Source organism: Cercospora kikuchii, assembly GCF_019650295.1.
Source record: "Cercospora kikuchii DNA, contig_00004, whole genome shotgun sequence".
Taxonomy (NCBI): domain Eukaryota; kingdom Fungi; phylum Ascomycota; class Dothideomycetes; order Mycosphaerellales; family Mycosphaerellaceae; genus Cercospora; species Cercospora kikuchii.
In genome coordinates, this window is record NW_025408585.1 from 3,461,457 (window position 1) to 3,487,145 (window position 25,689).

General features: G+C 53.6%; 1 protein-coding gene across 1 annotated transcript; it reads right to left on the reverse strand.

Moving 5' to 3' along the window:
• Positions 1-141: 141 nt before the first annotated feature.
• CKM354_000757700 (uncharacterized protein) lies at positions 142-24,911 on the reverse strand (the record flags this gene model as incomplete). The annotated part of the gene is made up of 9 exons (XM_044802931.1): positions 142-2,834; positions 2,906-3,668; positions 3,723-8,655; positions 8,773-9,584; positions 9,649-9,932; positions 10,035-12,365; positions 12,455-19,672; positions 19,738-22,938; positions 22,994-24,911. The coding sequence occupies 9 exons, from the start codon at positions 24,909-24,911 to the stop codon at positions 142-144; spliced, it is 24,153 nt and encodes an 8,050-aa protein (XP_044658866.1).
• Positions 24,912-25,689: the final 778 nt, after the last annotated feature.

Consider the following 25,689-nt stretch of genomic DNA (forward strand, 5'->3'; position numbering starts at 1 on the left):
CAGGGGTGTCGATGGACTGTTGCTCTGCGCCCCGCACTTCGCCTGCGGCTATTCGCAGTCAGCAAATGCTGCAGTTCATGAAAGATCACGATAGCAGCTGGTACTCAAGTACTCAAATGTCCCACTTGTCCCACCTTCTGACTATTCTTTGGCCACATCCATTGTCATAGCTGCCCGCATTCTCTCGTGTGGTTGTTCAAAATTGTTCAGATGCGCGCGCAGCATATCGAGGAGATTTTCCGCCATAGGCTGATTGAGTCCAACACTGCTCGAGGCCAGGTCGATAACATGTTCAGAGCCATCTCCTACAGGGCTGCACAGAAGGAACAGACCTGTTCCTGGCATAGCCCCTGTGTCGATCCAGCGCGCCTTGAACATCCCAGTGCTACTTTGGTGTCGCATACTCGCAGTTGCATCGATATCGGGATTCTGATATTGGATTATCGAGCCAAATGTGGTATCGGATGGCCAATCTGTGCAATGTTCGACGATTTCAGGAAGACTGACTGAATCGGCTTCACCAAGGGACGCCTGCTGTTCTTGTACGTAGCGCAAAAAATTCGTCACCGTGCTATACATGCCAGTCTGAACTCGCATGGGTACTTTGTTGACGCATGGGCCAAAGACACTGTGGATGTCCTGGAGTGCGCCACCACGGCCTGCCACCACTTGGCCGTAGACAACATCGGATTTGCCGCACAATTGAGCTAGCACCAGAGCCCAGGCTGCGCCAAAGATCGTGGCTGGAGTGAAGCCATCGATCACAGGAAGATGCAGCTTCCGAGTGATCTGGACAATTATGTCTCCTTGGGTCTCATCGGTGGTAGAACTGAGCGTCGACATGGTTGAGCCAGCGAGCCGTCGTCGCCAAAAGTCGTAGCTGTGAGGATTGTGCCTGGCAGCGTGGTCCACGAAGCGTGAGAATTGAACAGCACTCGGAATCTCGTTGGTCGTCAGCAGGGCTTGGAGCGCGCTGCAGAGCATATTGATCGCCACGCCGTCATATTGAGCATGGGATAGCCTGATGACCAGATCGAAGCAGTCGGAGCCCGGATGACGAACGACGAAGAACTTTGTGAGCGGCTGATCGGGGTAGAATCTTTGTCGCTGATCCGTGATGCAAAGTTGCTTGACAAAATCGTCGATTCGTTGGGTCTCTGGTGTGTGAAAGGAGATTTGTACCGCCTGTCTTTTGAGCACCACCTGGAACAGTGACTTCTTGTCCCCGGTTTTCGCAAAGACAGTGCGAAGGGTGTCGTATTTGTCAACAATCTGCTGACAACTGGCCTGCAAGTGCTCGAGGTAGTTGCAATCGTGAAATTGGAGGGAGAGGTAGTTGAACGCAGGCATATTGCCACAGAGAGCTTCGGTGATGAACTCTTCCTGGATGTATGTCGCTGGGAGGATGTCTGCAACATCACCAAATCCGAGATCAAGATGCTTCGCCATTGCCTGCGAAGTTGCAGCTGGCAGCATGCTGAAAGGCTTGTACTGGTCATCACCATTTTCGTTCTGAACATGATTATTGCTGTCACAAAGGCGTGCAAGGTCTGCGATGGTGGGGTGTTGGAAGATGTCTTTGACCTGTAGGGACAATCCGTGCTTGCGTGCTGCACTGGCGAGCTTCATGGCCAAGATTGAGTCACCGCCGCTGTGGAAGAAGTTGAGATGTGTTCCAATGTGCTTCTCCTCGACAGCGAGCACCTGTGCCCACAGCTGGGCCAGAGTACACTCGGACATCGTTTGTGGTTTCTGCAACTCGCTCTGACCGCGAAGATCCGCCACTTGCTGGGAGGTCAAATTGACGCCCAGTTGCTGCAGGAGTCGTCGGTCTGCCTTCCCAGAGACCGTCAGTGGCATTTTAGTCAAGGGAACCAGAAGCCGTGGTAACATATACGCAGGCAGGCTTTCGCTCAAGACGAGCTCCATGCGGCGCGCGATGGCAGTTGTCGTAGCGACGGCACTCTTATCCAATGCAACATCCACGTCAGGTCTAGCTTTGTTCATTTGCACGAACGCGGCGAGAGCGACATACGAGCTTCCTTGCAACTTCACCGGCTCAACGATGACTGCCTCTGCCTCCGGAAGGAATGCTGCTAGATGCTGTTCTATTTCTCCGACTTCCACTCTCTGGCCGTTGATCTTGACCTGCTGGTCTTTCCTGCCAATGAAGCTTATGGTTCCATCGGAGTTGTATTTGACCAGATCACCCGTTTTGTACAGTCTCGAACCAGTCACCCAGTCGGGAGACTCGATAAAGGCTGCGTCTGTCTTGGCCTGGTCATGAAGGTATCCTCTACTCAACGGATGGCCTTCCACGACCAGCTCGCCGACTGCTCCGACGGGCAATAATCTGTGTCGCCGGGATCCTGGGTCAACTATCCAGCTTCGCCAGCCCGGCGTGATGGCCTGCCCGATAGTCGCTTTTGCTTGTGGTCCAGACGAGTAGTCTGCAGTGAAGCAAATAACGCACGTTTCAGTGGGCCCGTATGCGACTATGAACTTGCGCAATGTACTCCAAGCTTTTCGGTCCGATTCGGTAAGGACTTCGCCTCCGACAATGAGTACATCAAGTTTCTGAAGATCAACCAGAGGAATGCATCGCGCCAGCGAGGGAGTCAAAAATGCGCAGTTTACTTGACGTTCTGTCATGAATCTCGTCAAGAGCTCGTAGTCGCTTCTGTCGGCTTCCGAAGGCACTACTATGCATCCACCGTAGATCAAGGTGGTAAAGATCTCCATAATACAACCATCGAACACGTACGAGCTGAATTGAAGCACCCTTGGCTTGCTGCTGAAGTACATGGCCTTGCCATGAGCTAGGCAGCTCGTGCCTATATGACAAAGTGACAGGTCAGTAGCATGCTCAGGCATCGCTATATTCGGAAGGAGGAAAAGGACTTACTAGCTGCTCCGTGCTCTAGCACGACGCCTTTCGGTGTGCCTGTACTTCCAGAGGTGAAGATCAGATAGGCAATGTCCGACGAGCTACAGTTCGAGGATGTCCAGACGGCGCGGGAAGTAGAATCTGTCGCCGAGTCGCCTTCCAAGATTATTGGGGTGATCGTTTGAGGCAGCTCCAAGGAAGCGGACAGTTCGCCGGAGGTGATGACTACCGTGGCCTGTGTCTGTTTCAAGATGTGGTCAATTCGGGACTTTGGGTGCTTGGGGTCCAGAGGGACGAAAGAGCAGCCAGCTTTGAGGATACCGAGCATTGCAACGATAGCCCATAGCGATTTCTCGAAGCAGATTGGAATGAATTGGTTCGAGCCTCCAGCAGAGTTGCGCTGCGTCGGAGGTACATGTTGCAAAATGCGCTGCGCTAGGTTCGTCGATAGTGCGTGAAGTTCTGCATAGGTTAGCTCACCGTCCCAAGCCGACACAGCAGGAACTGTAGGCTGTTGCAACACTTTTTGCGCGACCAGCTCGTGAAGACACGCCTCAACCTTTTGTGGCTCGGTAGAATTCCAGTGTCGAACTCGATCGAAGTCTTGTGACCCAATGAGCTCGAGGTCTGATATGGTTAGCTCGGGACTTGTGATGATGCCAGAAATTGCGGCACTGAATGCTGCAGCAACACTTGAAATGTGCTGTGCCGCCGACGGTTTGTGCACCAAGCTGATGTCGACGCCGCTAGCTCCATGATGCACCTGTACGGCGATATCGAACTGCGAATGTTAGCTTTGTGTAAAATTACGGGCTCACAATCAGTACATGCTCACCTCGGAAGGGTCACTGGCCTCACGCATCTCAATACGAATGTCACTTTGCGTGTCGTCCAAAGGTATGCTGTTGTCGCCACGAACAGAGATTCCAGTGTTGAACAATTTATCAGAGCCCAGTGCCAGCCCATGAAATATGTCTGCTAAAGGATAAAGCTGGTGTTGCAAAGCTTCCGTGGCCGCATTTTGCGTCGTCTGCACCGATTCTCGCAGAGATCCTTCTCTGACCGGCGGCAGTGCTACAGCGAGTGGCAATGTGGCGATCAAAGGCCCTGCAATGTGTTCAATTCCATGAATCGGAAGATCACGACCTGACGCGATCCAGCCAAAGCATGGCCGAGCACTCCGAGTGTACGCTTGCAGAACAAGAGCCCAAGCAGTGTAGAATACACTGGACGCGGACACATCGTACTCCCTACAGAATTGGCGCAGCTTGATGTGATCAATTTCTGGTGCTGCAGTTTCCAGAGTTTCATTTTGCGTGCAATCTGCATCAATTGGGAAATGGCACGGCTCAACATCAGTGAGGTGTTTGGTCCAGAAGAATTTCGAACTCTCCTCATCGTCGCGACTGTCCAGATATTCAACGTAGTTCCGGTAGGATATGCTCTCAGGTAGCGGTGTGTCATCATAGGCGTGGCTAAAGTCACGAAGGACAAGGTTGAACGTATAGGCGTCGACCAAGGCGTGATTGATGTTCAGAGTGAATGACATCGAATCTTTCTCACCCAGCGATAGATCAACTGCATGCTGAGGGCAGGTAGCAGACAATTTGCCTGCATCGAGCAGAACGCTCTGTGTGACACCGTTTTCGGGATGGAGACGGATGACCGGCTCAAATCGCCGTAGTACAACTTGTGCGAATTCGATGCCTGGTACCTCTCCTGTGAAGACAGTGCGCAATATGGCATGTCGCTGAGCTGTCTTCTTCCAGGCTTCAACCACACGTTGAAGATCGACTTTGCTGCTCTGCTCGCACCTGGGATGAATGTGGAAGGTGTAGCGGACGAAGTAAGACTGCGGGTCTTTGATTTGATTGATGAGAATTCCTCGCTGAACTGGCGCACAGGGGTACACATCCTCCACATCGTCGGGTCTCAGGCCGAGACGTGGCAAGACGTTTAGCTGGAAGTGCTCAAAGTCTTCTGGATTCTTGAATGCAATTAGGAACTTGTCCAAGGAGCGGTCGGAGTTGCCAGGTGCCACGTTGCCACCCGCGTCGGTTTCGGTGGCCAGAGGCGCCGAGTTGCGTTCAGATACTAGTGCCAGTTGGACACAAGTCTTCTCTCTGAAGATGTCGCTGACTTGGATTGCAAGTTTCGAGGCTCGGCAGGCCGCAGCCAACTGCATCGCTGTAATCGAGTCCCCTCCAAGGGCGAAGAAGCTATCAGCGAGCCCAATGCTGTCCTCTGGACGCTGCAGCACTTCGGCCATGAGGCGACGCATTGTCTCTTCACTTGTAGTGATCGGCTGCTGCGAAACACTGGATTGAGCAATCAGCTCGTAGGACGTGAGCTGTTCGAAAGTCATGACGGCTACGACCTTAACAAGCTCAGCGCTATCAACTCGTCCATCCGCAGTCAAAGGTAATGCTTCTAAACACACAATGCCCGAAGGAATGCAGTGGTAGGGCATCGTGGACCTGAGGTGGTCGTTCAACTGACCTGCTCTTTGAGCAAGCACTGTGCGCAGAGAGGGAAGAGTTTCAGCGTCACCATTGGCAGCAACGAATGCCACCAGTATTTGCCCGTTCCTGTCCTGTGGTTTCGCTGGCGTAACAATTGTATCGAATTCCAAAAGTGAAGATTCAGGGTTCCGAAGCGCGGTCTTAAGTCCCTCTTTGAAGCAGTGTGCGACCTCAATCAAGTCGACCCACTGGCCGGATATCTTTGCATGAGTCTCCACGCTGCCAACACCAATGAGGCCTCCGGATCCATCCTGCCGAACCAGCTCACTGGTGATGAGGACACGACTCTTCCGTCCGGGCTGACTGCGACTGCCATGGAGCAACCATGCTGGGCTATCAACGAACAGTGCGGAACTCTCTACGGCAAAGCTTTCTCCATGTGGTGAAAGCTCCAGTAACAGCTGACCTACGCTGCCTGGAGCACACAGGCGACCATGATTTCCGGGATCTACAACCCAAGCTCGCGCTCCATGATCTTGGAAAACATCCAGTGGAGCTGCCTCTGCCTGGAGACGGAGCCGGATTGGATCTGCAATGTCTATGACTCTTCGAGGTTGACCCCAGATCTGCTCGAGTGTTTCAGGCGTAATCGCCAAAAGATCGCCAACTGCAACAGCAGACGTCTCGCCCATTTGCGGCAACACACAAGCCAGTGCGGATAGCAACTCATTGACTGTACCCTGCGGGATAGAACGACGATCGAACTTCGCAGTCAAGACCACGCCATCGTGTGCGACTTCGCACTGGAGCATCAGTGGGTAGGTTTGTATTTGAGCTTGGCCATCGGTGTGCCATTTGCCAAAGCAATCGGTTGAGCTTGAGATCGAAGTCTGCTCTTTTGGCTGTACAATAATCAAGGTGCGGAACTGGGATGCAAGAGCAGCGGCCCCTTTGAGACTTCGTATTTGTTGCAAGCCGGCCTGCTCGAATGGTATCATGCTGGCGTCTTGCGCTTGAACCTCGGCCAGTAGTGCGGACGCAGTTGAGCGCTCGTTGATGCGTACGCGAACAGGAACTGTGGCTATTGTCGGACCTACACAATTTTCGACGCCAGCGATCGGAGCACTGCGACCATATTGTGTGCAGCCAAACACAATGTCGTCGGAGTTGATGTGTCGGCCCACAACTACTGCCCACGCTGCTTTGATCATCGTTGCAACAGTGAAACCGGTCTCGCTTGCCGCTTTGAAGGCACAGAACCGCTCGGCACGTCCAATATCACTCTGTTGCACTGCCTGCAGTTCCGTACCGTTGTTTGAAACCAGTGGCGAAGGTATGGGAGCTGGGAAGTGCTGGGAGCGGAAGTCTCGAAGATATGAGGTCCAGAATTTTTGCCAACTACTATTCTCTTTGGACTTCACCAGGTGCTTGATGAAGACGTTAAACTTGACTAGCGAACGCGCTGGTGCGGATCCAGCATTTTCGTAGTGTCCAGCTACCGTGTCAAGAACCAGTGACAGAGACCAGGCATCAAACAGAGCGTGATGAATTGACCAAATAAAGTAGCGTTTGCCATTACTCTCGTTCTGGTCATTGTCACTGGCGATCGCAAAGTCGACCAAAGATTCGCCCAACCCAGGAGGGGAAGACTTTCGTGCTTGTATGTATTCGTGCCGTTGTGACGTTTTGATGGTCTTCCATGTGATCTCCTGATGCTGTAGCACGACCTGGAAGAGTCCGTGGGTGCCGAGTTGTGCAATTCTGGTTCGCAGGATGGGAATAGCTTGTACTGCGTCTTGCCATGCCTGTTTCCACCGGGCCATGTCTACAGATGGCAGCAGCTCCAATGCATAGCAGGCAAGATAGTCGCTCTGCAAGTTTGCGGAGAGGGCTAACATGCCTTCCTGTAATGGTGTGCATTGGTACACATCTTCAACCAGATCTTGTGACACCCCGCAAGCACCTGCTGCTAGTTCGCGAGCAGATTCTGGCTTCAGACACTCGGGCAAAATTGAGAATTGTCGTGGGCCGACACTGCTCGGAGACTCCAATTGCAACGAGGCTGCATTCGCCATGTGCTGAAGCACAGGATGTCGAAGGACGTCAGAGACTGTCAGAATAAGTTGCGCCTCCCGAGCCCCAGCAGATAGCTTGAGCGCAGACAGCGAGTCTCCTCCAAGCTTGAGGAAGTGTGACTGGCGTCCAATCGAGGCCTCTTCAACACTCAGCACTTTGGCGTAGATCGTACGAAGCCTCTTCTCCTTCTCCGTCCTTGGCGGCTCGACGGCACCTCGATTCTGAGTGGCATTACGTGCTCTGAGACTCGCTAATTGCTGCGCGCTCAAAGCTTGGAGAATCTCCCGGAGTCGACGACGGTCTGCCTTTCCAACCACTGTCAAAGGGAAGCGGCTCAGCGGTATGTAAAGCTTCGGAACCATGTAAGACGGGAGTCGGTCGCTGAGTTGTTGATCGAGCGAAGCGGTATCGAAAGAGTCGTCGACTACAATGTCCTCGGCATTGCAATGAGTTGACTGCAAGAAAGCCACCACCGCTGCAGGAGTCTGCGTGGTCACTTGCATCAAGTCAACAGCAACAGAAGCGCCTGGGAGACATTCGCGGATGGTGTTTTCGATTTCACCAATCTCCACCCTCTGACCATTGATCTTGATTTGGTCGTCTTTGCGGGAGAGGTAGATGATTGAGCCATCGTAATGATATTTGACCAAGTCTCCTGTGCGGTACAGTCTCTTGGAGCCAATTAGCCACTCTAGTGAACGAGTGAATGCCGAAGTCGTTTTGGTATCATCATGAAGATAGCCACGTGCAAGTGTAGGTCCTTCTACCAGAAGTTCACCAACAGCTCCAATGGGTGCAAGCTTCGTCGGATCATCGGGAATCGTGATCCAACTTCGGCTGGTAGGAGCGATAGACTTCCCAATTGTGTCCTTCGCATGTATTTGTCGTGTTTTGTGGGAGTCGCATGCATACTCCGCCGTGACACAGAAGACGCATGTTTCTGTTGGACCGTATCCGATCATGAATTTCGGTACTCTTGTCCTCCAGAATGTGCGATCAGAGTTCAAAACAGCTTCGCCACCTACGACAAGAACGTCGAGAGTACCATTCAGCCGGTCAAAATCGAGTAGACGAGCTCGGGAGGGTGTAAAGAAAGCCCAATTGACTCCTTGGTCGACCATGAAGCGCTCCAGGTTGTCGGTCCTGTCCGCTTCCGAAGGTATACATACGCAGCCGCCATGGAACAGGGTCGTGAGGATCTCAATGACGCTGGCATCAAAGACGTAGGAGCTGTGAGAACCGTGTCAGCACACGGACGCATAACACTCACCTCGCAGATGGTGACATTGCCATCACACTGACTGTGCAGATTGGACAAGAAAGGTTGCGAGTCTTGGGCTCACTTACGAGAACTGTAGGACCCGCGAGCTGGAACTGATGCCCATGGTCGGTCCAAATTGCATGCAAGCGCTGCTAACAGCCCCGTGCTCCAGCACAACGCCTTTGGGTTTCCCGGTAGAGGTACCGCTGGTGAAGAGGATGTAGGCAGCGTCACAAGAACTGACAGTCGGAAGATCGATAGTCAGAGATGCTGCGTCGGTCAGCGTCTTATCGTTCACTATGATTGGCAAGTAGTCGGACGAGAACTGATCGGCATACTGGACCGAAGCCAGTACCACTTTTGCTTGCGTTTGAGCCAGAATCTGATGATGTCTAATGGCTGGCCACTTTGCATCGAGCGGTACATATGTCGCGCCGGCTTTCAAGACAGCGAGCATAGAGACTATGGCCCAGAGCGATTTGTCGAAACACAAGGGAACCATGGACCGTGGGGTGACGCCAGAAGCGACAAGAAGGAATGCGAGCCGAGTAGACAATCGGTCCAGTTCTGCGTAATTGAGATTGCCGTCCCAGGCGCAAAGGGCCGGGGAACTGGGACTACGGCAGGCCCTGTCTGTGATGAGCTCGTGAACGCAACGCATGGGTGTGAGCGGAACTGGCTCGGTCGAGTTCCACTGCAGTATAGTATCGATTGCCTGCTGACCAACAAGCTGGACACTGTCAATCAATGAATCTGCTGAGCTGGACACAATGGATGATATCGCAGTTCTGAGCGACTCCGCGACGCTTGATGCAATCTCTGTCGGAAGTGATGAGGTATAGTTGAGTGAAATGTCCACTGTAGAGGGGCCGCTCTGGATCTGCACTGCAATGTCGTACTTCAAGATAGTCAGCATGAAGTCAAAAGTTGAGTGGTCCAGTCTCGCTAAGGGGTTTACTTACCTCTGTAAGGTCCTGCCCTGCGGAAAATTCGAATGCTATTTGGTCTTCACAAAGTCGAGCAGCAGAGGTGACCACGGGAGTGACCGATAAGACCGTATTGAAGAGTCTCGCTGTCTCTAAATTGAGCGTGCGATGGAGGTCAATGAGAGAAATGGTCTGGTGATGAAGAGCATCTAGCGTCCTGTCCTGGATGTTTCGTACGAGTTGAACAATCGACGAGGAGTCCTCCAGCGAGATAGTGCATGGCAGTGTAGTCACCAACGGGCCAACTATCGATTCGATTCCTGTATAAGTGCATGAATGATCAGCTGCTCACTCGATAACCATGAAATATCCGCTGCCACAGAGTCCTCCAGCTTGACTCCGCCTGTGGGAGGTTTGCTCACCTTGCACGTCTTGGTCTCGACCAGAAGCAACGAATCCGAAACATGGACGGTCACTGCCGGTGAATGCTCGCAAGACCAGCGCCAATGCCACTTGGCAGATACTGGACACCGTGACATCGAAGGTCTCGCAGAAGGTCCTAAGCTTACTGGCGTCGAGAGAAGGAGCCTTCACAGTCAATGGCTTCAGTTCACAATCCGACGCCACGTCTCCAATCGGAAATATGCACGATTCGACTCCTTTGAGATGGTCTGCCCAAAAGCGCTGCGTCTCTTCCTTCGGCTGGCGAAGGGTGTAGGCGATGTAATCACTGTAAAGTTCGGTCTCCTGGTTAGTAGATGGAGAGCTGTAAATCTGAAGCATGTCGCGCATCAGGATATGCACAGATTGCGCATCTATGCACGCATGGTTGATCGTGAGGATGAACTGCGTCTTGGAACCCGCTCTGATGTCGACTCGGTGAGTCGGGAGCGCAGGCTGTTCTCCGCCCTGCCATGTGGAGCCACAGATCTGGTGCGGTGGCTTCAGTTTCTCATTTTGCGCAATGATATGAGCGGTCTGCTTGCTTTGACGCAGCACAACCTGCGCGAATCCAGTATGACCGGGTAAGCTGTCCACAAAAATGGTTCGAAGTATTGCATGGCGCTCTACCACCTTTTGCCACGTGTCTTGCAGACGACCAATGTTGACTGACTTGCCTTCAGGAGCGATGACATTGAACTCAAAGCGAGGGTAGTACATGTGTGGTGCGTTAGCTTGTCCCAGCAGCATCCCCTCCTGTACAGGAGAACAGGGATACACATCTTCGACCTCTGTTAATGAAAGTCCGAGGCGAGGCAGAGTGTTGTCGAGGAAAGTCTGCAGACTGACATAATCCTCAAACGCCAGTGGGAACAACAGCGAGGAGGTGGAAGTAACCTTATGCTCTTCTTGGTCATTGGCGTTGATCTTGGGCCTTGGGGACAGCCGTTCTGAGACCAGGAGAGCCAGATTGCCGATCGTCTTTTGTCTGAAGATGTCTTCCATGCGGAGGCAGCTCAAGTCCTCTTCACGACAAGCAGCGATAACTCGCATTGCCGTGATTGAGTCTCCTCCGAGCTGAAAGAAGTTCGTCTCTGCACGAATTTCTGCTTCTGGGCGTCCAAGTACTCGTGCCCAGATGGATCGCAACGTTTTTGCCTCTTGAGTATTGACAGCGACTGTCTCTTCTGGCTCTCCCTGGTGCTTAGTTAATTCAGGAACGGTCAACTCGGATCCAATCTCCCGTAGGCGACGCCTGTCCGTCTTTCCCGTTGGCGCGAGAGGGATCGTCTCTACCATGAGATATGCATCTGGCACCATGTAGGACGGGACCTGCCCCAAAAGTAGCTCGCTGATCTGTTGAGCCTGGCGGGCTTCAAGTTGAAGCACATGCAAGCCTGTGTCATTGGACGCAGCACAGAATGCTGCGAGCAGGGAGCGTCCATAGTTGTCTTTTGGTTTGACCAGCTCGGCTGCCACATGCACTATACTGGCCCCAAGGCACGCTCGCACAGCTTGAGCCACTTGATACTCAACTTCTCCAAGCTCGACGCGCTGACCGCGAACCTTCACCTGGCCGTCTCTGCGTCCAACAAAACTCAATCTACCATCGAGTTCAGGCGCGTACCTCACCAGGTCTCCTGTCCGGTAGAGCTGCATATCACAGCTACTCTTGGCGAACTCGATATCATTGACCATCCATTTCGGAGGTTCAATGAAGGCTGCTGCCGTTTTCACCGGGTCGTGAAGGTAGCCAGCCCCGATCAGCGGGCCACTGAGTACCAGTTCACCGATAGCACCAATGGGAGCGAGGCGCTGGCAATCGAATGGATCTGCTATCCAGGCATGAAGCCCGACGCCCACACCGATAGAAGGATCTCGATCGGTAATACTTTGGTCAACGTGATGGACGGTGCTTGTGACAGTACACTCGGCAGGCCCGTAGGTGTTGATCAATTCGACTTCGGACTGCGCCCAACGCGCGACGTCTGACCCTGTCATCGGTTCGCCGATCAGTGATAGAATCTTCAGGCTCGGAACTTGGGGAGGATCGAGCATGCGAGCGAGCGACGGGGTCAGATGGGCGTAATTGACTTGCATGCGTTCCATCGCTCCAGGCACGTTGTTCCAACGTTCGTAAGCACTGGGAACGCACAGGCAACCTCCAGCGATCCAGGTGTGCAACATATTGGACCACGAAACATCGAACGCATAGGAGACAAAGTCGAAAACTCGAGAGGTATTGTCAAACCGTAGCGCCTCGTGCTGGTAGTGCGCGGCAGTACAGAAATTTGCATGGGTAATTATAATGCCTTGAGCGATTGAGAGTCAGCAGTGTAACAGACGTAGCAAGCAAAGACGGCCGGAGAGCAGAAGAGTTGTGCATAGCGACATGACCTACCTTTTGGTGTTCCCGTAGAACCGCTCGTGTAGACGCAGTACAAGCCATGCGATGGATCGACGACTGGCAATGTGCTCGCGGAAGAGCTCAGAGATAGACCCGAAAACAAAGAGTCGTCTAGCTTGATCGAGTGCACAGTCGAAGAAGCTGTCGCGAGGTGCTCTGTGGCCTCAGAGCATAAGATCACAGGTGGAGCAACCTGCTTCACAATGGTCTGCAATCTTCCAGGCGGAGAGCTAATGTCAACGTTCAAGCAAACACCCCCTGCTTTCATGACTGCCATGATGGCGATTGAGGTCCATTTCGATTTCTCGAAGAACAATGGAACCACCGCTTTGTGAAATTCGCCAATGTTGCACAGGCGGATGGCAAGCTGGTCCGACAGTGAGTCCAGCTCTCTGTATGTCAGTGAACCGTCCCATGAGCAAACAGCAATGGCATCGGGCTGGGTAGCCACTTGCTCTGCAATCAAATCGTGCACACATGCATTGATGCTTTGTAGGTTAGTTGCATTCCAGCTTCTAATCTGGGATAGATCCTCAGGCGTGGTGATGCTGAGATTCTCTGTTGTCATCGTGTCGGGACCATCGGCCAGCTGCGGAACAATGTACACCAGCTGGCGCAGCAGGCGCGATATCTCTTCTCTCTTGATAGACTGCGGATTGAAGTCTGCGCTAACGTTGAAACCCTGGCGACGCAGCTCCACCCGTAGGACCAAGGGATATGTCCGCACACTGGCGCCACCATGATCAGGAAGCCAAGTACCGAACGATGACATTTGGAGCCTGCCATCATCGTCGGGTTGTAGCATTATCAGAGTCTGGAAGTCGCACGCCGCACTAGCATCTGCGCTGCATGCGGCAATCTTTGCAAGACCCATCTGCTCGTGAGGGATCATGGTAGCACTCATTTCTTGTGTGCTTGACAGGAGATCTGTTATCACTTGAGGACCCTGTGTGAGCTGTATCCGTACCGGGACGGTTGCTACAGTTGGTCCTGTGACTCGGTCGATGCCTTGGATCGGAGCGTTACGTCCAGAAACGGTGCATCCAAACACGATATCGCGTGATGCAGTATGACCGGCTACCACAAGCGCCCATCCTGTTTTCACCAACGTAGCCAGCGTGATGTCCGATCTCTGGTTGCCAAGACTGCAAACTTCTCCAACCACTTCTCTCTGCACCCGCATACTGATCTCTGGAGAGGGCGGCGGAAAGTGTGTACAGTCTACGCCTTCAAGATATGACTGCCAGAATTGCGATCCTGTTGAGTCGGGCAGGCTCCTCAAGTAATTGATGAACACATCGTGCCCCAGGTATGTTGGCTTCGCCATTGAGCTGCAATATGCGTCCGAGACTGCTTCCAACATCAAGGCCAGAGAAAAACCGTCAAACACAGAGTGATGCATTGTCAATACAAATTGCTTTTGCTTATGCTTAGACATTGCGAGCCGTATTAGCGGCTGTCCAAGGCCCATTGACTCTGTCTTCTCGCGTTCGACATATGCGTCTAATGGAATGTCGAATTCTGTCCAGCTAAGAGCATCGTCGACGACTACTTGGAAGAGGCCGAAGTCGCCTAGCTCTGCGATCCTGGTGCGCATTATGGACAGCTTGGCAAAGGTCGATCCCCAGGCTGCACACCAACGGTCCTCGTCGACGTGGTCGCCAAGATCAAGCGCATAGCATATAATGTATTCACCTGGATGCTTGATGGATAACGCCATCATGCCAGCCTGGAGTTCCGTGCAAGGGTACACATTGCTGATCCTGTCTTGCGCGACGCCGCACGACTCTGCAGCAAGCCGCCGTGCTAAGTCGGCATCCAGAGAAGAAGGAAGCATCGAGAAGGCGGGAACATTCATCACACCTACTTTTGGCAGGCTTGTTGCTTTGCCAGTCGCCTGGAGATACTCTGCCAGATCAGAAAGCCTTGGCTTGAGGAAGACATCACTGACGGACACGTCTAGTTTCAACTCGAGCGCCTGAGATGCAAGCTTAATTGCCGACAAAGAGTCTCCACCAAGCTTGAAGAAACTGTCTGTGACGCTAATGGAATCTGCTGCAATCTCTAGCGCTCGTGCGAAAAGATCGCGAAGCCGATGCTCCACGGCAGTGCGAGGCGCCTGGACGCGCTGTTTGTCACGCCCACGGAGTGCGAACTGGATTTGATCTTGCGATAGATCTTTGGCCAGCTGTTTAAGCCTCCTTCTATCAGTCTTGCCAGAATGTGTAAGCGGAATGTGGGTCACTCTGATGTACAACTTGGGGCACATGTATCCGGGTAAATGCTTGGCGAGCTTTTCATCAGCACCAGCAGTGATTGTGGCAACGAGGTCGATATCGGATTTGTTGAGAAGCAGGCAGCAACGCTGATCTGCGTACGGCATTGCTTCTCCGTTGATTTGAACGAAAGCCACAACGCTTGGCGTCTGGCGATCTGGCAGAACAAGAGTGGTAACGACCACTTTGTCCACAGATGGTAGGCAAGCGCGGACGTGGTTCTCTATCTCGCCCAGCTCCACTCTCTGGCCATTAATCTTGGTCTGGTCATCCTCTCGTCGGCCAATGAAGTCAAGAGTGCCGTCATGATTGTATCTCACAAGATCGCCTGTTTTGTAGATTCTATTCAGGTTGCCGCTTGACGCCTCTTTCAGCCAGACAGGGTTGGAGATGAACGACGCTGCTGTTTTGTGCGGGTCGTGAAGGTAGCCTCTCGCGAGAATGCCGCCCTGGACGACGAGCTCTCCTACAGCGCCTATAGGCACGAGCTTGTCGTGACTCGTTGCGCTGACCACCCATGCTCGAGATCCAACAGGTGTACCAATTCTGCTCCTCAACGCAAGCTCCGCTGCTTGCACTGTGCCTGCAACACACACGATCGAGCACTCTGTAGGGCCGTAGCCCACCATGACATTACGCACACAATTCCAGTCTTGCAGTGCGCTAGGTGTTACTCGTTCGCCGCATAAGATTAGAGTTTTCAATGAATACAAATGTGCTGGCGATAACGTGCTGGACATAGAAGGCGTGAGGCAAGCCCAAGTGATGCCAAAGTCCCGGATCGCAGGCCCAAGATGAGAAACTCTAGCCTCGTCGCTTGGGATACAGACACATCCGCCGAAGATGAGCGTTGTGAAGATCTCCTGGACGCTAGCGTCGAAGACGTGGGCGGAGAATTGTAGCACTCGCTGCTTCCCAATGAACCCCATCGCTGTGCCATGCTCGAGGCAACTCGTGCTTATGGCGCTGTGTGGCACGACGACGCCCTTACTTTTGCCGGTACTGCCACTTGTGAAGAGAACGTACGCTGCGTTGCTGCCTTGTGTTGCATGAGTCTCGGGCTTTCTCACATGAGCTACAGGAAGATCGCGAATGCTTTCAGCATCCACGATCACAACTTGGCAGTCGGCCAATGCAGGCAACTTCGCGCAGCTCCGTGATGCAAGGACTAATTTGGCTTTCGTCTGCTCGAGGATCTCCTGATGTCGCGAGGCCGGATGGTCTGGAGCCAAGGGTACAAATGCCCCTCCTGCTTTGAGTATAGCCAGAGTCGCTACCACTGTCCACATAGACTTCTCAAAGCAGAATGGAACAAGGACTTCAGGCCCCACGCCCTCGCTCTGTAAGTGAAGTGCAAGCTTATCCGAGAATGTCTTGAGCTGCAGGTAGGAAAGTTTACCATCCCACGCTTCAACCGCTGCATCTTGAGGGTCCTCTTTGGTTTGTTGCTCAACGAGATCATGGAGGCAGCGTTGCGAAGTCTCAGGTATAGTGAGATTCCAGTCCCAAAGTTGCTTGAGATCATCGCGACCGATCAAAGCAACATCGCGGGCCGTGACATGTGGACTTGAAGCAATGCTGCAGACTGCTGTGCTCAAGGCAGATGCTACGCTGGCGGCTGTTTCTGGTGACATGAGGGAAGCAGCATACATCATGGAGATGCAAGTGCTCTCGCTGTTGGATGCCACTTGAACGGCGATGTCGAATTCTGTGGGATCTTGACCGCCTTGAGTTTTGAGTGTAATTTCCGGGTCTTGAGCGCTCGCAGCATTTCCTTGTCCCGGAGTGACAGAGACAGCTGTATTGAAAGGCTTTGTGCGAAGATCGAGGCTGTGAAGAATCTCATGAAGTGGTAAGAGGTTGTGCGCCATGGAGTTGACATGCTCGGACTGCGCGAGCCGCACAATGTCTACGAGAGGCATGCCGTCCGGCAAGTTGATCATGGATGGCAAGGTCACGATGAGCGGACCAACGATCTCGTCTACTCCAGCAATGGGATGATCTCTGCCGGATGATACGTAGCTGAAGCACGGCGACGCGCAGCCAATGTAAGCCTGTAGCACCAGTGCCCAGGCCACTTGGCAGACACTGGAGACAGTGACCTCGTGCTTTTGACAGAATTCTTGCAGTTGAGCATGGTCGATAGCCGGCGCGTGAACATGATTGATGCAGTCAAAGTCTTGTGATCCATCGAGCGATGGGAATTGGCAGGGCTCTATGCCCGCGAAACGCTTCACCCAATAGTCTCGGGCTTCCGCGGCAGGCCTCGATTCAGCATAGGAGACGTAATCTCTGAAAGTCGAAACCGGCGCAGCGGCAGGAAGACAGCCCTTGTATGCCAGTTGTAGGTCCCGTAAGATTAGATTGTAAGCATGAGCGTCCACCAGGGCGTGGTTGATTGTCAGCTTTAAGAGTGGTCGATCGTCGTCGCCACGAGTAATGACAAAACTGTGGTCTGGAGCAGCTTGTACTGACGGCTGACCCAGCGAACCAGTGTGGTCGGGGTCATCAAACAAATTTCGCACATCAGCGTCGACTTCTTTGAGGACAATCTGGGCAAAACCAGTTCCAGGCATGTTATCGACTAGAATCGTGCGTAATATATCATGTCTTTGCACAACTTGACGCCAAGCTGTCTGCAATCGACCGAAGTCCACTGTGTCAGGAAGGATGTCAATTTCGAAGCAGACCCGATACATCGCAGGGTTCACGGCCTGACTGACAAGTATTCCTTTCTGGATCGCGGCACACGGATATAAATCTTGGATGTTGGAGCGGGAGATCTTCAGCGATGGGAGCAAGCCATTCTCAAATGCTTCAAGCGTTGCATAGTCCCCAAAAGGTAGTATGAAGTCCGTGAGCGTCCATTTTTGAGAAAGTGCTGGAAGAGTAGTGGACAGCTGGGCCAATGACTTTTCGTAAGCCGATATCCAATCAATGATCTTGTCCTGATTGTGAATGCGCGTGTTGTACACAAACATGATGTGTAGACAATCGTCTCGCAGACTGGCAACGACATCAAATAGAGCGAAGCGCTTTTCGCTCGCGAACGTCCTCCAAGGCTCGCCAAAATCGTGCTCGACCGGGTGAAAAAGGCTGTCGGTTGCATGTTGCACAATCCCAATGCCGTTGTTGAATACTAGTTCCTCCATTGATGACGATCCGAATGCTGTACGGCCATTCGGATTCCCCATGCGAGAAGTGAAGTACGCCCAGCCGTTACTAGGAAGACTGCGCATGCAGTCTTTCACCCGCATGACTGCTGCAACCAAGTCTGAGCCTGCGGGATGGTCGACCTGGACAGGACTCAGAGTCGTAAACCAACCCACGGTCTCAGAGATGTCGAACTTGTCGTCAAAGGGCTCGCGGCCATGGCCTTCGTTGAAGATCTGCAGAGGATCCTCGCGATCGGAGAAGATTGAGCCGAATGAGTAGATCAATGCAGCAATCAAGAGTTCTACTGGTCGGGTGTTGAAGGCTTCATTGCATTCCGAGCCGAGTAGCGCCGCAGTGGACAACTTTGGAAGAGTGAAGGTCCTGATCGCAGCATTTTCCCAAGTATTCGAGGACAGCAGCAGGTCTCTCTCGCCCCAATAGCTCAGCTGGCGCGGGCGCAGGGTGACTGGCAGGGCCGCACGTGGCTCCAGGTGCAGGCGTGCATGTTCTGCTTGAGCTACGCACCACTCTTGGAAGCTGGTGGACGAGACCAAAGGCAGAGGATTTTGTGGTGCAGTGATCAGCGTCTCGAGGTCACGGAGTAGGATCGCCCAAGACACATAGTCGACGACCAAATGATGGATCGTGAGGAGAAGTCGTTGCCTCTCGCCAACGTCTAGCAACAACGCGGAAAGCAATGGACCCTGTTCCACGTCCAGCACCTTTTGACTGGTGACCATTGCCAAGGTCTCCTGGCCTGAAGTAATGGCGCGATGCTCTACGATGTAGGCGTCCGAAGCTGCACTCAGAACCACCTGGCTCCATGTCGTTTCGCCATTGCCAAGGTCTGTCTTTCGGAAACGTGCGCGCAGCATTGCATGGCGCCGGACTAGCAGCGATACTGCCCCGTCGAGCTGAGTTCGTGTGAGCCTCTGTCCCAGTTCAAGGTATTGTGATTGGTGAAAATTAGGTCGTGCCTGCGGATTCAACGCCAAGTACATCTGCTGCACTGGCGACAGCGCAAATCGCGTGCCCTCTTGATGACTGCCTTCACTGTTTCCGGCTTGCTGTGAAGAGAGACCGTCTCTTGCTTGTAATACCGCCGCAAGGTTTGCGACAGTCTTGTGCTTCCACACATCTTGAACGGTGAGCTTGAGACCGGCAGCTCGGCAGCTCGAGATCAAGCCCATCGCGGAAATGGAGTCACCTCCCATGCGGAAGAAGCTATCGTCCGCGCCCACTTGCTCGACGGCGCGGCGTAGGGCACGTGCGAACAAGTTTTGAACAGTTTTCTCCAACTGAGTCGTAGGCTTTCTTCGCTCATGCTGTCCCTCGATCTCGACGCCGATTAGATCCTTGTACAACATGCCAGCAGCAAGGTCATGCAGTCTCTTGCGATCAGTCTTCCCGGTGGTCGACAACGGAAGCTGTGGGAGAATGACATATCCAGAAGGGACCATGTACGATGGTACATCGCCCGCTAGCCTTTTCGTAACCTTTTCCGCCTTTCCAGCGAGTCGTGATTCGCTATCTGCAACTGATGCTGATGTTCCGGACCGGGCAAGGAAGCAAACGAGGACCCCGCTTGCGTCTTTCAAATTTACCACTGCGGAGGCTACTCGAGCGTCGAAGAATGTCGCAGTAGCACGAAGTGCACTGCCAACGTGGTGGTCGATCTCTTCCAGCTCAACACGTTGCCCGCGGATCTTGACTTGACCATCCTTGCGGCCTAGGAATATGAGATCGCCTGTAGTATTATAACGTACCAAATCGCCAGTTCCTGTTGTCATGTCAGCGACGTCCTTGAGGCGTTGCAATGTCCTCTTTCTATGCCACATTACTTACTGTAAACTCGTCCACGGCGACCAGCCTGCAACAGCCAGGGAGGATCGGAAAGAAAACTCGCACTTGTGAGATCTGGCCGTCCATGGTATCCGCGTGCTACAAGAGGACCTTCCAGAACCAGCTCTCCGACTGCGTACATCGGACTCAGCTGATTGGGGTCATCTGGATTGACTATCCAGGTACACAGACCTACACCACCACGTCCGATGTTAGTCGGCGGCACATCATCATTAGACATTGTCGAGATAGCAGAGCACTCTGCAGGCCCATAGAACCATCTCACTCGGGTATGCCGTCTCCACCGCTCTGCTTGACTCTGCGTCGCCAGTTCGCCACCGACTTCGAGTGCATTCAGTGAGTCCAATGCAGGAGTGGTAAGAAGGTCTGCTACCTTGGGTGTGAGATTTGCGAAGTTGGCCTTGAAGCGCAAGAGACTGCCTGACAGATCGTTCATTCTGTCTCTTTCGGAAGGAATGCAGAAACAGCCACCGGCGTACAGGCAGTGTAGAAGGTTGTGCCATGCCATGTCGAAAGCATACGAAGAAAAGTCGTAAACACGAGAGCTGTCAGTCAGCCCGAGACGAGCTTTCTGGTGCATCAACGCGCTACTGAAATTGGCATGAGTAATGGTGATCATCTTTGGGGTGCCGGTGCTGCCGCTGGTGAGCACGTTGTACAAGCTGTTTTCGGGGTATATTTTTGGCATTTTAAATGAGCCTTGGCCAGTTTCCTGGGGTTCGCCATCAATGGTGTCGTGGTTTAGGACAAAGACGGTCGTGTGCAGTCCCTCCTGACGGCACGCGGCGACAAGGGAGTTCGCAAGGTCTTTTGAGTCTGTCGAACACAGTATAAGCTTCGGCTGTGCTTGCTGTACAATGGCATGCAGTCGTGTCAACGGCTGAGTAATATCCATTGCAACCGATGCAGGCGATGCCTTCATCACACCGAGCATGGCAACAGGCATCCACATCGACTTTTGGAAGCAGAGCGGAATGATATCCTCTGGGCCGAGATCAAGACCAAGCTGATGTATGCGCCGAGCAAGGCTGTCTGTCAGTCGCTCGAGCTCCGCATAGGTCAGTTCTCCATCCCATGCACAGATCGCGGAGGACTGCACACGCAGTAGAGCTTGTTCTGACAGCATTTCGTGCACCAGACGTGGGCATTCTTCCTGAACATCTCCGGCCATAGTCCGCGAATTTTGCAGGTCACGGTCGGTAGTGACAAAGATATCACCGACAGACTTATCCCTGGGCTCGATCAGCTGCTGGATTGTGTGGGCGAGGGAGTCAACCACTGAAGCGACCACGTCACGCTCTACGAGAGCCTCGACAAACATTGCCCTGATGTTCACGCCATTGTTCCGTAGCTCGCATTGAAGCAGCAAGGGATACGTCCAAGGATCGGTCATGTAATCACGAAGCCACGTTCCGACAGGCTCCATGCGAAACGTTTCGTCCTCCTCAGGCAGAATTACGAGCAGGGTGCGGAAATTGCAAGCTGCATCTGCCTCTGGGCTGACGCTGGCGATATTTCTGAGGCCAGCCTGTTCGTAAGGCATCATTGCAGCGGTTTCTTGCTGCACTTCTGCCAACAAGTTTTTCACTCGTTGATTCTCTTTGCCTTCGAGCAGTATCCGGATGGGGACTGTAGCGATGGTTGGGCCCACGACACGCTCGATGCCAGGCACCGAAGCAGATCTGCCAGAGACTGTGCAGCCAAATACTACATCTTTTGATGCAGTGAAGCTACTCAAGACGATAGCCAAGGCTGTCTGCACCACCGAAGCTGTAGTGTTGTTCGTCGAGGCCGAACGTGGTATTGATTGGGTTGGGCAGAACTGCTCGAGATATTCGAGCGAGTCCGATTTCGTATCGCTCGATGCTGTTGGGGCTGGAGGAAAATGAGTGCAGGCCGCGCCATGGAAGTAATTGCGCCAGTATTCCTGCCAACTGTCGCTGGACACCGCCTGAAAGTGCTTGATAAAAAGATTGAAAGGTGTGGCCTGCAAAGGTGACACGTTGAGGTATCGGTCAGATATAGCCTTTAGTATCATAGGCAATGACCATGCGTCGAACAGGGCATGATGAATTTTGAAGACCCAATATCGGCTCGAGGGAGTCTCGACGATAGTATGTTCGGACAATGGAGACCCAAGATTGACAGAGTCGCAACGCCGTGCCATATATTCTGCCAAACTTTCGGCGCAGCACACCTGCAGGGGAACACGCGAAGCCGAGGTGACAATTTGCATGAAGTCTTGTTTGCCGGATTCCTCGATGCTCACGATACGAGTCCGCAAGATTGGGAGGGACCGAATAGTAGCATCGAGAGCTGCCCGCCATTTGGTTGTGCTCGTAGTACTTGCTAGTTCGAGAACGTACTGGTTGACGTACCCACCTCCGTTGGCTTCCAGTGACAGAGCAAACATGCCAGCTTGTAAAGGAGTACACGGATATATATCTTCGATGTCAGCTTCCGAGATGCTTGATGCTGATGAAGCGGACTGTCTCGCGGATTTTCGACATGTATCTGACAGCAGAGAAAAGGGAGGTACGTAAACCTCATTGTCTGCACTTCGAATGGGCTTCATGCATTTGGCGATGTCTCTCAGAGTTGCAAGGCGGAATATGTCGCCCACGGTGATGCAGAACCCTTTCGCTCTCGCTGCCGAGACCAGCTTCATGGCCTTGATCGATTCACCGCCCAGGCTAAAGAAGTTGTCCTCCATGCCGACTGCATTTGCCGGGACGCAGAAAACGCGTGCTATGAGTTGATGCAAGATCCGCTCCTTGGGGCTGTATCCAGAGATGCTCTGGGCCCGGGATCTTCTGCGTGCAGCACGCTCCAGGATGTAAGCTCGTCCAAGGCGCCTAAGCTCTTTGCGATCTGTCTTGCCTGTTCCCGTGGACGGCAGGCGTGGGATGCGGAGCCAGAAGGAGGGTATCATGTAATTTGGAACTCTGGCAGAGAGCTCTGGCGCCACATTGTCGCGAATGTGGTCGTTGTAGCCGTCTTCGCAGCTTGCAGTTTCGAGGTCAATGTCGTGATCTGAAGCGAATGGCGTGTAGAATATGAGCAGATAATTGTTCGATCCAGAAGCATTGTCCACGGTCACGGCTTCCGCAACGACTTTGCAGTCGGAGGGCAGAAGCTGCGACACATGATGTTGCACTTCACCAAGTTCGATCCTTTGGCCACCTTGACCACGTATCAGCTTGCGTACTCAACACTAGAATGAGAGTGCTCAACTTACGAATTTTGACCTGTGAATCTTTTCTGCCAAGACAAATAATGGTTCGACCATCGCTATCAAGCTGGCCGAGGTCTCCGGTTCTGAAGAAGGCAATGCCCTTCGGGCGAGCCATTTCCACTGCCCACTTGGGTGTCGAAACGAACGCATGTGCAGTCTGCTGGTCGTCGTCCGAATAACCACGCGCGACTCCAGCACTTTCAACAATGATCTCGCCCACGCATCCAGACCATACCAATGAATCGAGGTTGTGAGGATCCACAAGCCAGAGTCGGGCACCGACTCCATGGCCGATGCTCTGCACATGGCTATCGGGATACACTCTGGTCGTGCTGCAAATGGTGGACGTTTCGGACTGGCCATAGGCACAGAAAAGCTTGACGCAACTCGCCCAAGTGCCACGCATGGCCGGTGTGATGGGTTCCCCTCCGAGGACGAGCGTGTCGAGGTCTGGCACCTGCTCTGGTTGGACAGCAGCTATAGCAGAAGGCGTAAAGAGCGCCCAATTGACGGCATGTTCTCGCATGAAGTCAGCAATCCGGTTCGCACGATCGTGCTCGCTGGGCACGACTACGCAGCCACCGAACATGAGCACAGTCAGCGTCTCGACCAGACAAGCACCGAATGAGTAAGAGGCAAATTGCAGTGCGCGCGTCGACTGCGAACATAACAATGAGGTACCAAAGCACCTCGCACTGGAGACGAAGGCTGCGTGCTCCACGGCGATGCACTTGGGCTTATTGGTGGATCCCGAGGTGAAGACGTGATATGCCACTTCAGACGAACGTGTACGGAGCATGGCTGGATGAGTCTGCTCGGGAAGAGTTTCAAGAAAGTCGAGATCAACCGCCAGGCAATGCCACACGATGCCGTGGAGTGTGCTTCGATGAGCTTTCGAGACGAGGGCCATCTTGGCGGCTACGCGCTCGCATTGGTCTTGCAGTCTGGCACGCGGGTGGGTCGAGTCTAGCAGGACCAGGTTCGCGCCTGCTTTGAGGACAGCGAGCATACATACCAGAGTGAGCAACGACTTCTCGAAGCATAGCGGAATACTCTCGCCGGACCCAACGCCAAGCCCTGCAAGATGTTGGGCGAGGCGACTGCTGAGCTGGTCCAGTTCGAGGTAGGAGAGCTCACCGTCCCATGAGGCCACCGCAGGGCGAGACGGGGCTGCCTGGGCCTGCGCGGTGATCACGTCGTGGATGCATTCCTCGCTCACGGCGAGCGTTTGTCGGGCATTCTGCTCCACGAGACGTGTCTGTTCCCCGGCGTCGACGGCGGACAGGGCGGCGATGGGCGTGGATGACTCCGCACGATCGATCTGCTCCAGCACGTGTCGGGCATGGCGGAGGAGACAGGCAGCGTGCCCGTGGGATATGGCTTGGGCGTCGTAGCGAAGGCCGAGCTGGAGGACATGGTCATCGACGGCGGAGAACTCCACCTGCAAGAGGATGGGGAGTGCGGAGTCCGCTGGGTCCTGTTCTCCGCCGGCGGAGCGGACAGTGACTGCGGACTGAAAGCCGCCATCGATGCTGCTCTCCTCATCGTAGTCGTCGTTGTTGGCACGCAGACGCGTCGCAGCTGCCAAACGCGTCACCAGTTCGCCCACAGTCCACGTCCAATTTAGGCTGACGTGCAGTGGCGTCGGCACCCCGCATCCGCTCAATCTCCGCCCAAACCGCACGTCGTCGTCGTTCGTCCACTGCGACACCACCACCGCCCACGCACCCAACACCAACACCGCCGGCGGAACATCGTGCGTGCGCCTCAGCTGCAGACGCGCTGTTTCGATGCGCTCCGTCGGCCGTGGCTCATAGGATGGCGAAGGTAGTGGCGGCCACACAGCAACATCCACGCCCGCCGCCTGCTCGCTCCCGTATGCTTTCGCTTCGGCGTCTACCTGTTCCCCGGATCCTGCCATGATGCTTCTTTCTCCGTTGGCTGCGCTAAGGCCAGCCAAAACTGCGTCAAATTCTCCTTTCTCGTTGCGGGCTTCACAGCAGCTCTTGTTGCTCTACGATCTCTTTCCACGACTTCGAGCAATATCACCTTCGAACCGCAATTGCTCTGTGCATAGACTCAGATCACAACACCTCCCGAACGCATCGCCGTTTACTCGGACGAATTGGTCTGTCCGCCTGCGACAGCCTGGATCCCAGCTTCACTTCTGAAGCTACAACCATAACTAAAGCCTGTGTGTGCAACCTCCTCATCTGTGCTGATGCCCCATGCATGAACCTGCGTTGGACACCTTCCTTGGTTAGCTCGTCACGGAAGGTCATGACGGGCTACCGGGTTGTGAAACTTTATATCTACCTGGCTATTGATTTGGGACCCGAGCGCAAATTCCCTTGAAATGTTTCCTTCAGAAATTACGGACTACAGGCGATCTCTGTATCTCGGGTACGGTTGCTACTTCTCCATGAGATGATTTTGTCGAGGGGTCACTGGCAACAGTGCAAAAGCCGCAGCTTCTGGTAACACAGGCGTGGTCATTTCGAAGATATCGCTACAGTGGTGCTGACGCGGTCGTCATAATGGTGCATTGGTCGCCCATGCAGCGCCTCACCGCAGCGGCTCCATGACTCTACTTCCGCTCCCCAAGAGAGGGCCCTGATGGCCACGAGAAAGGGATTTGGATATCATTACACAGTAATTGCGATGGCGATGTTCGTTCCCGGACGGCACGTAGATTATTG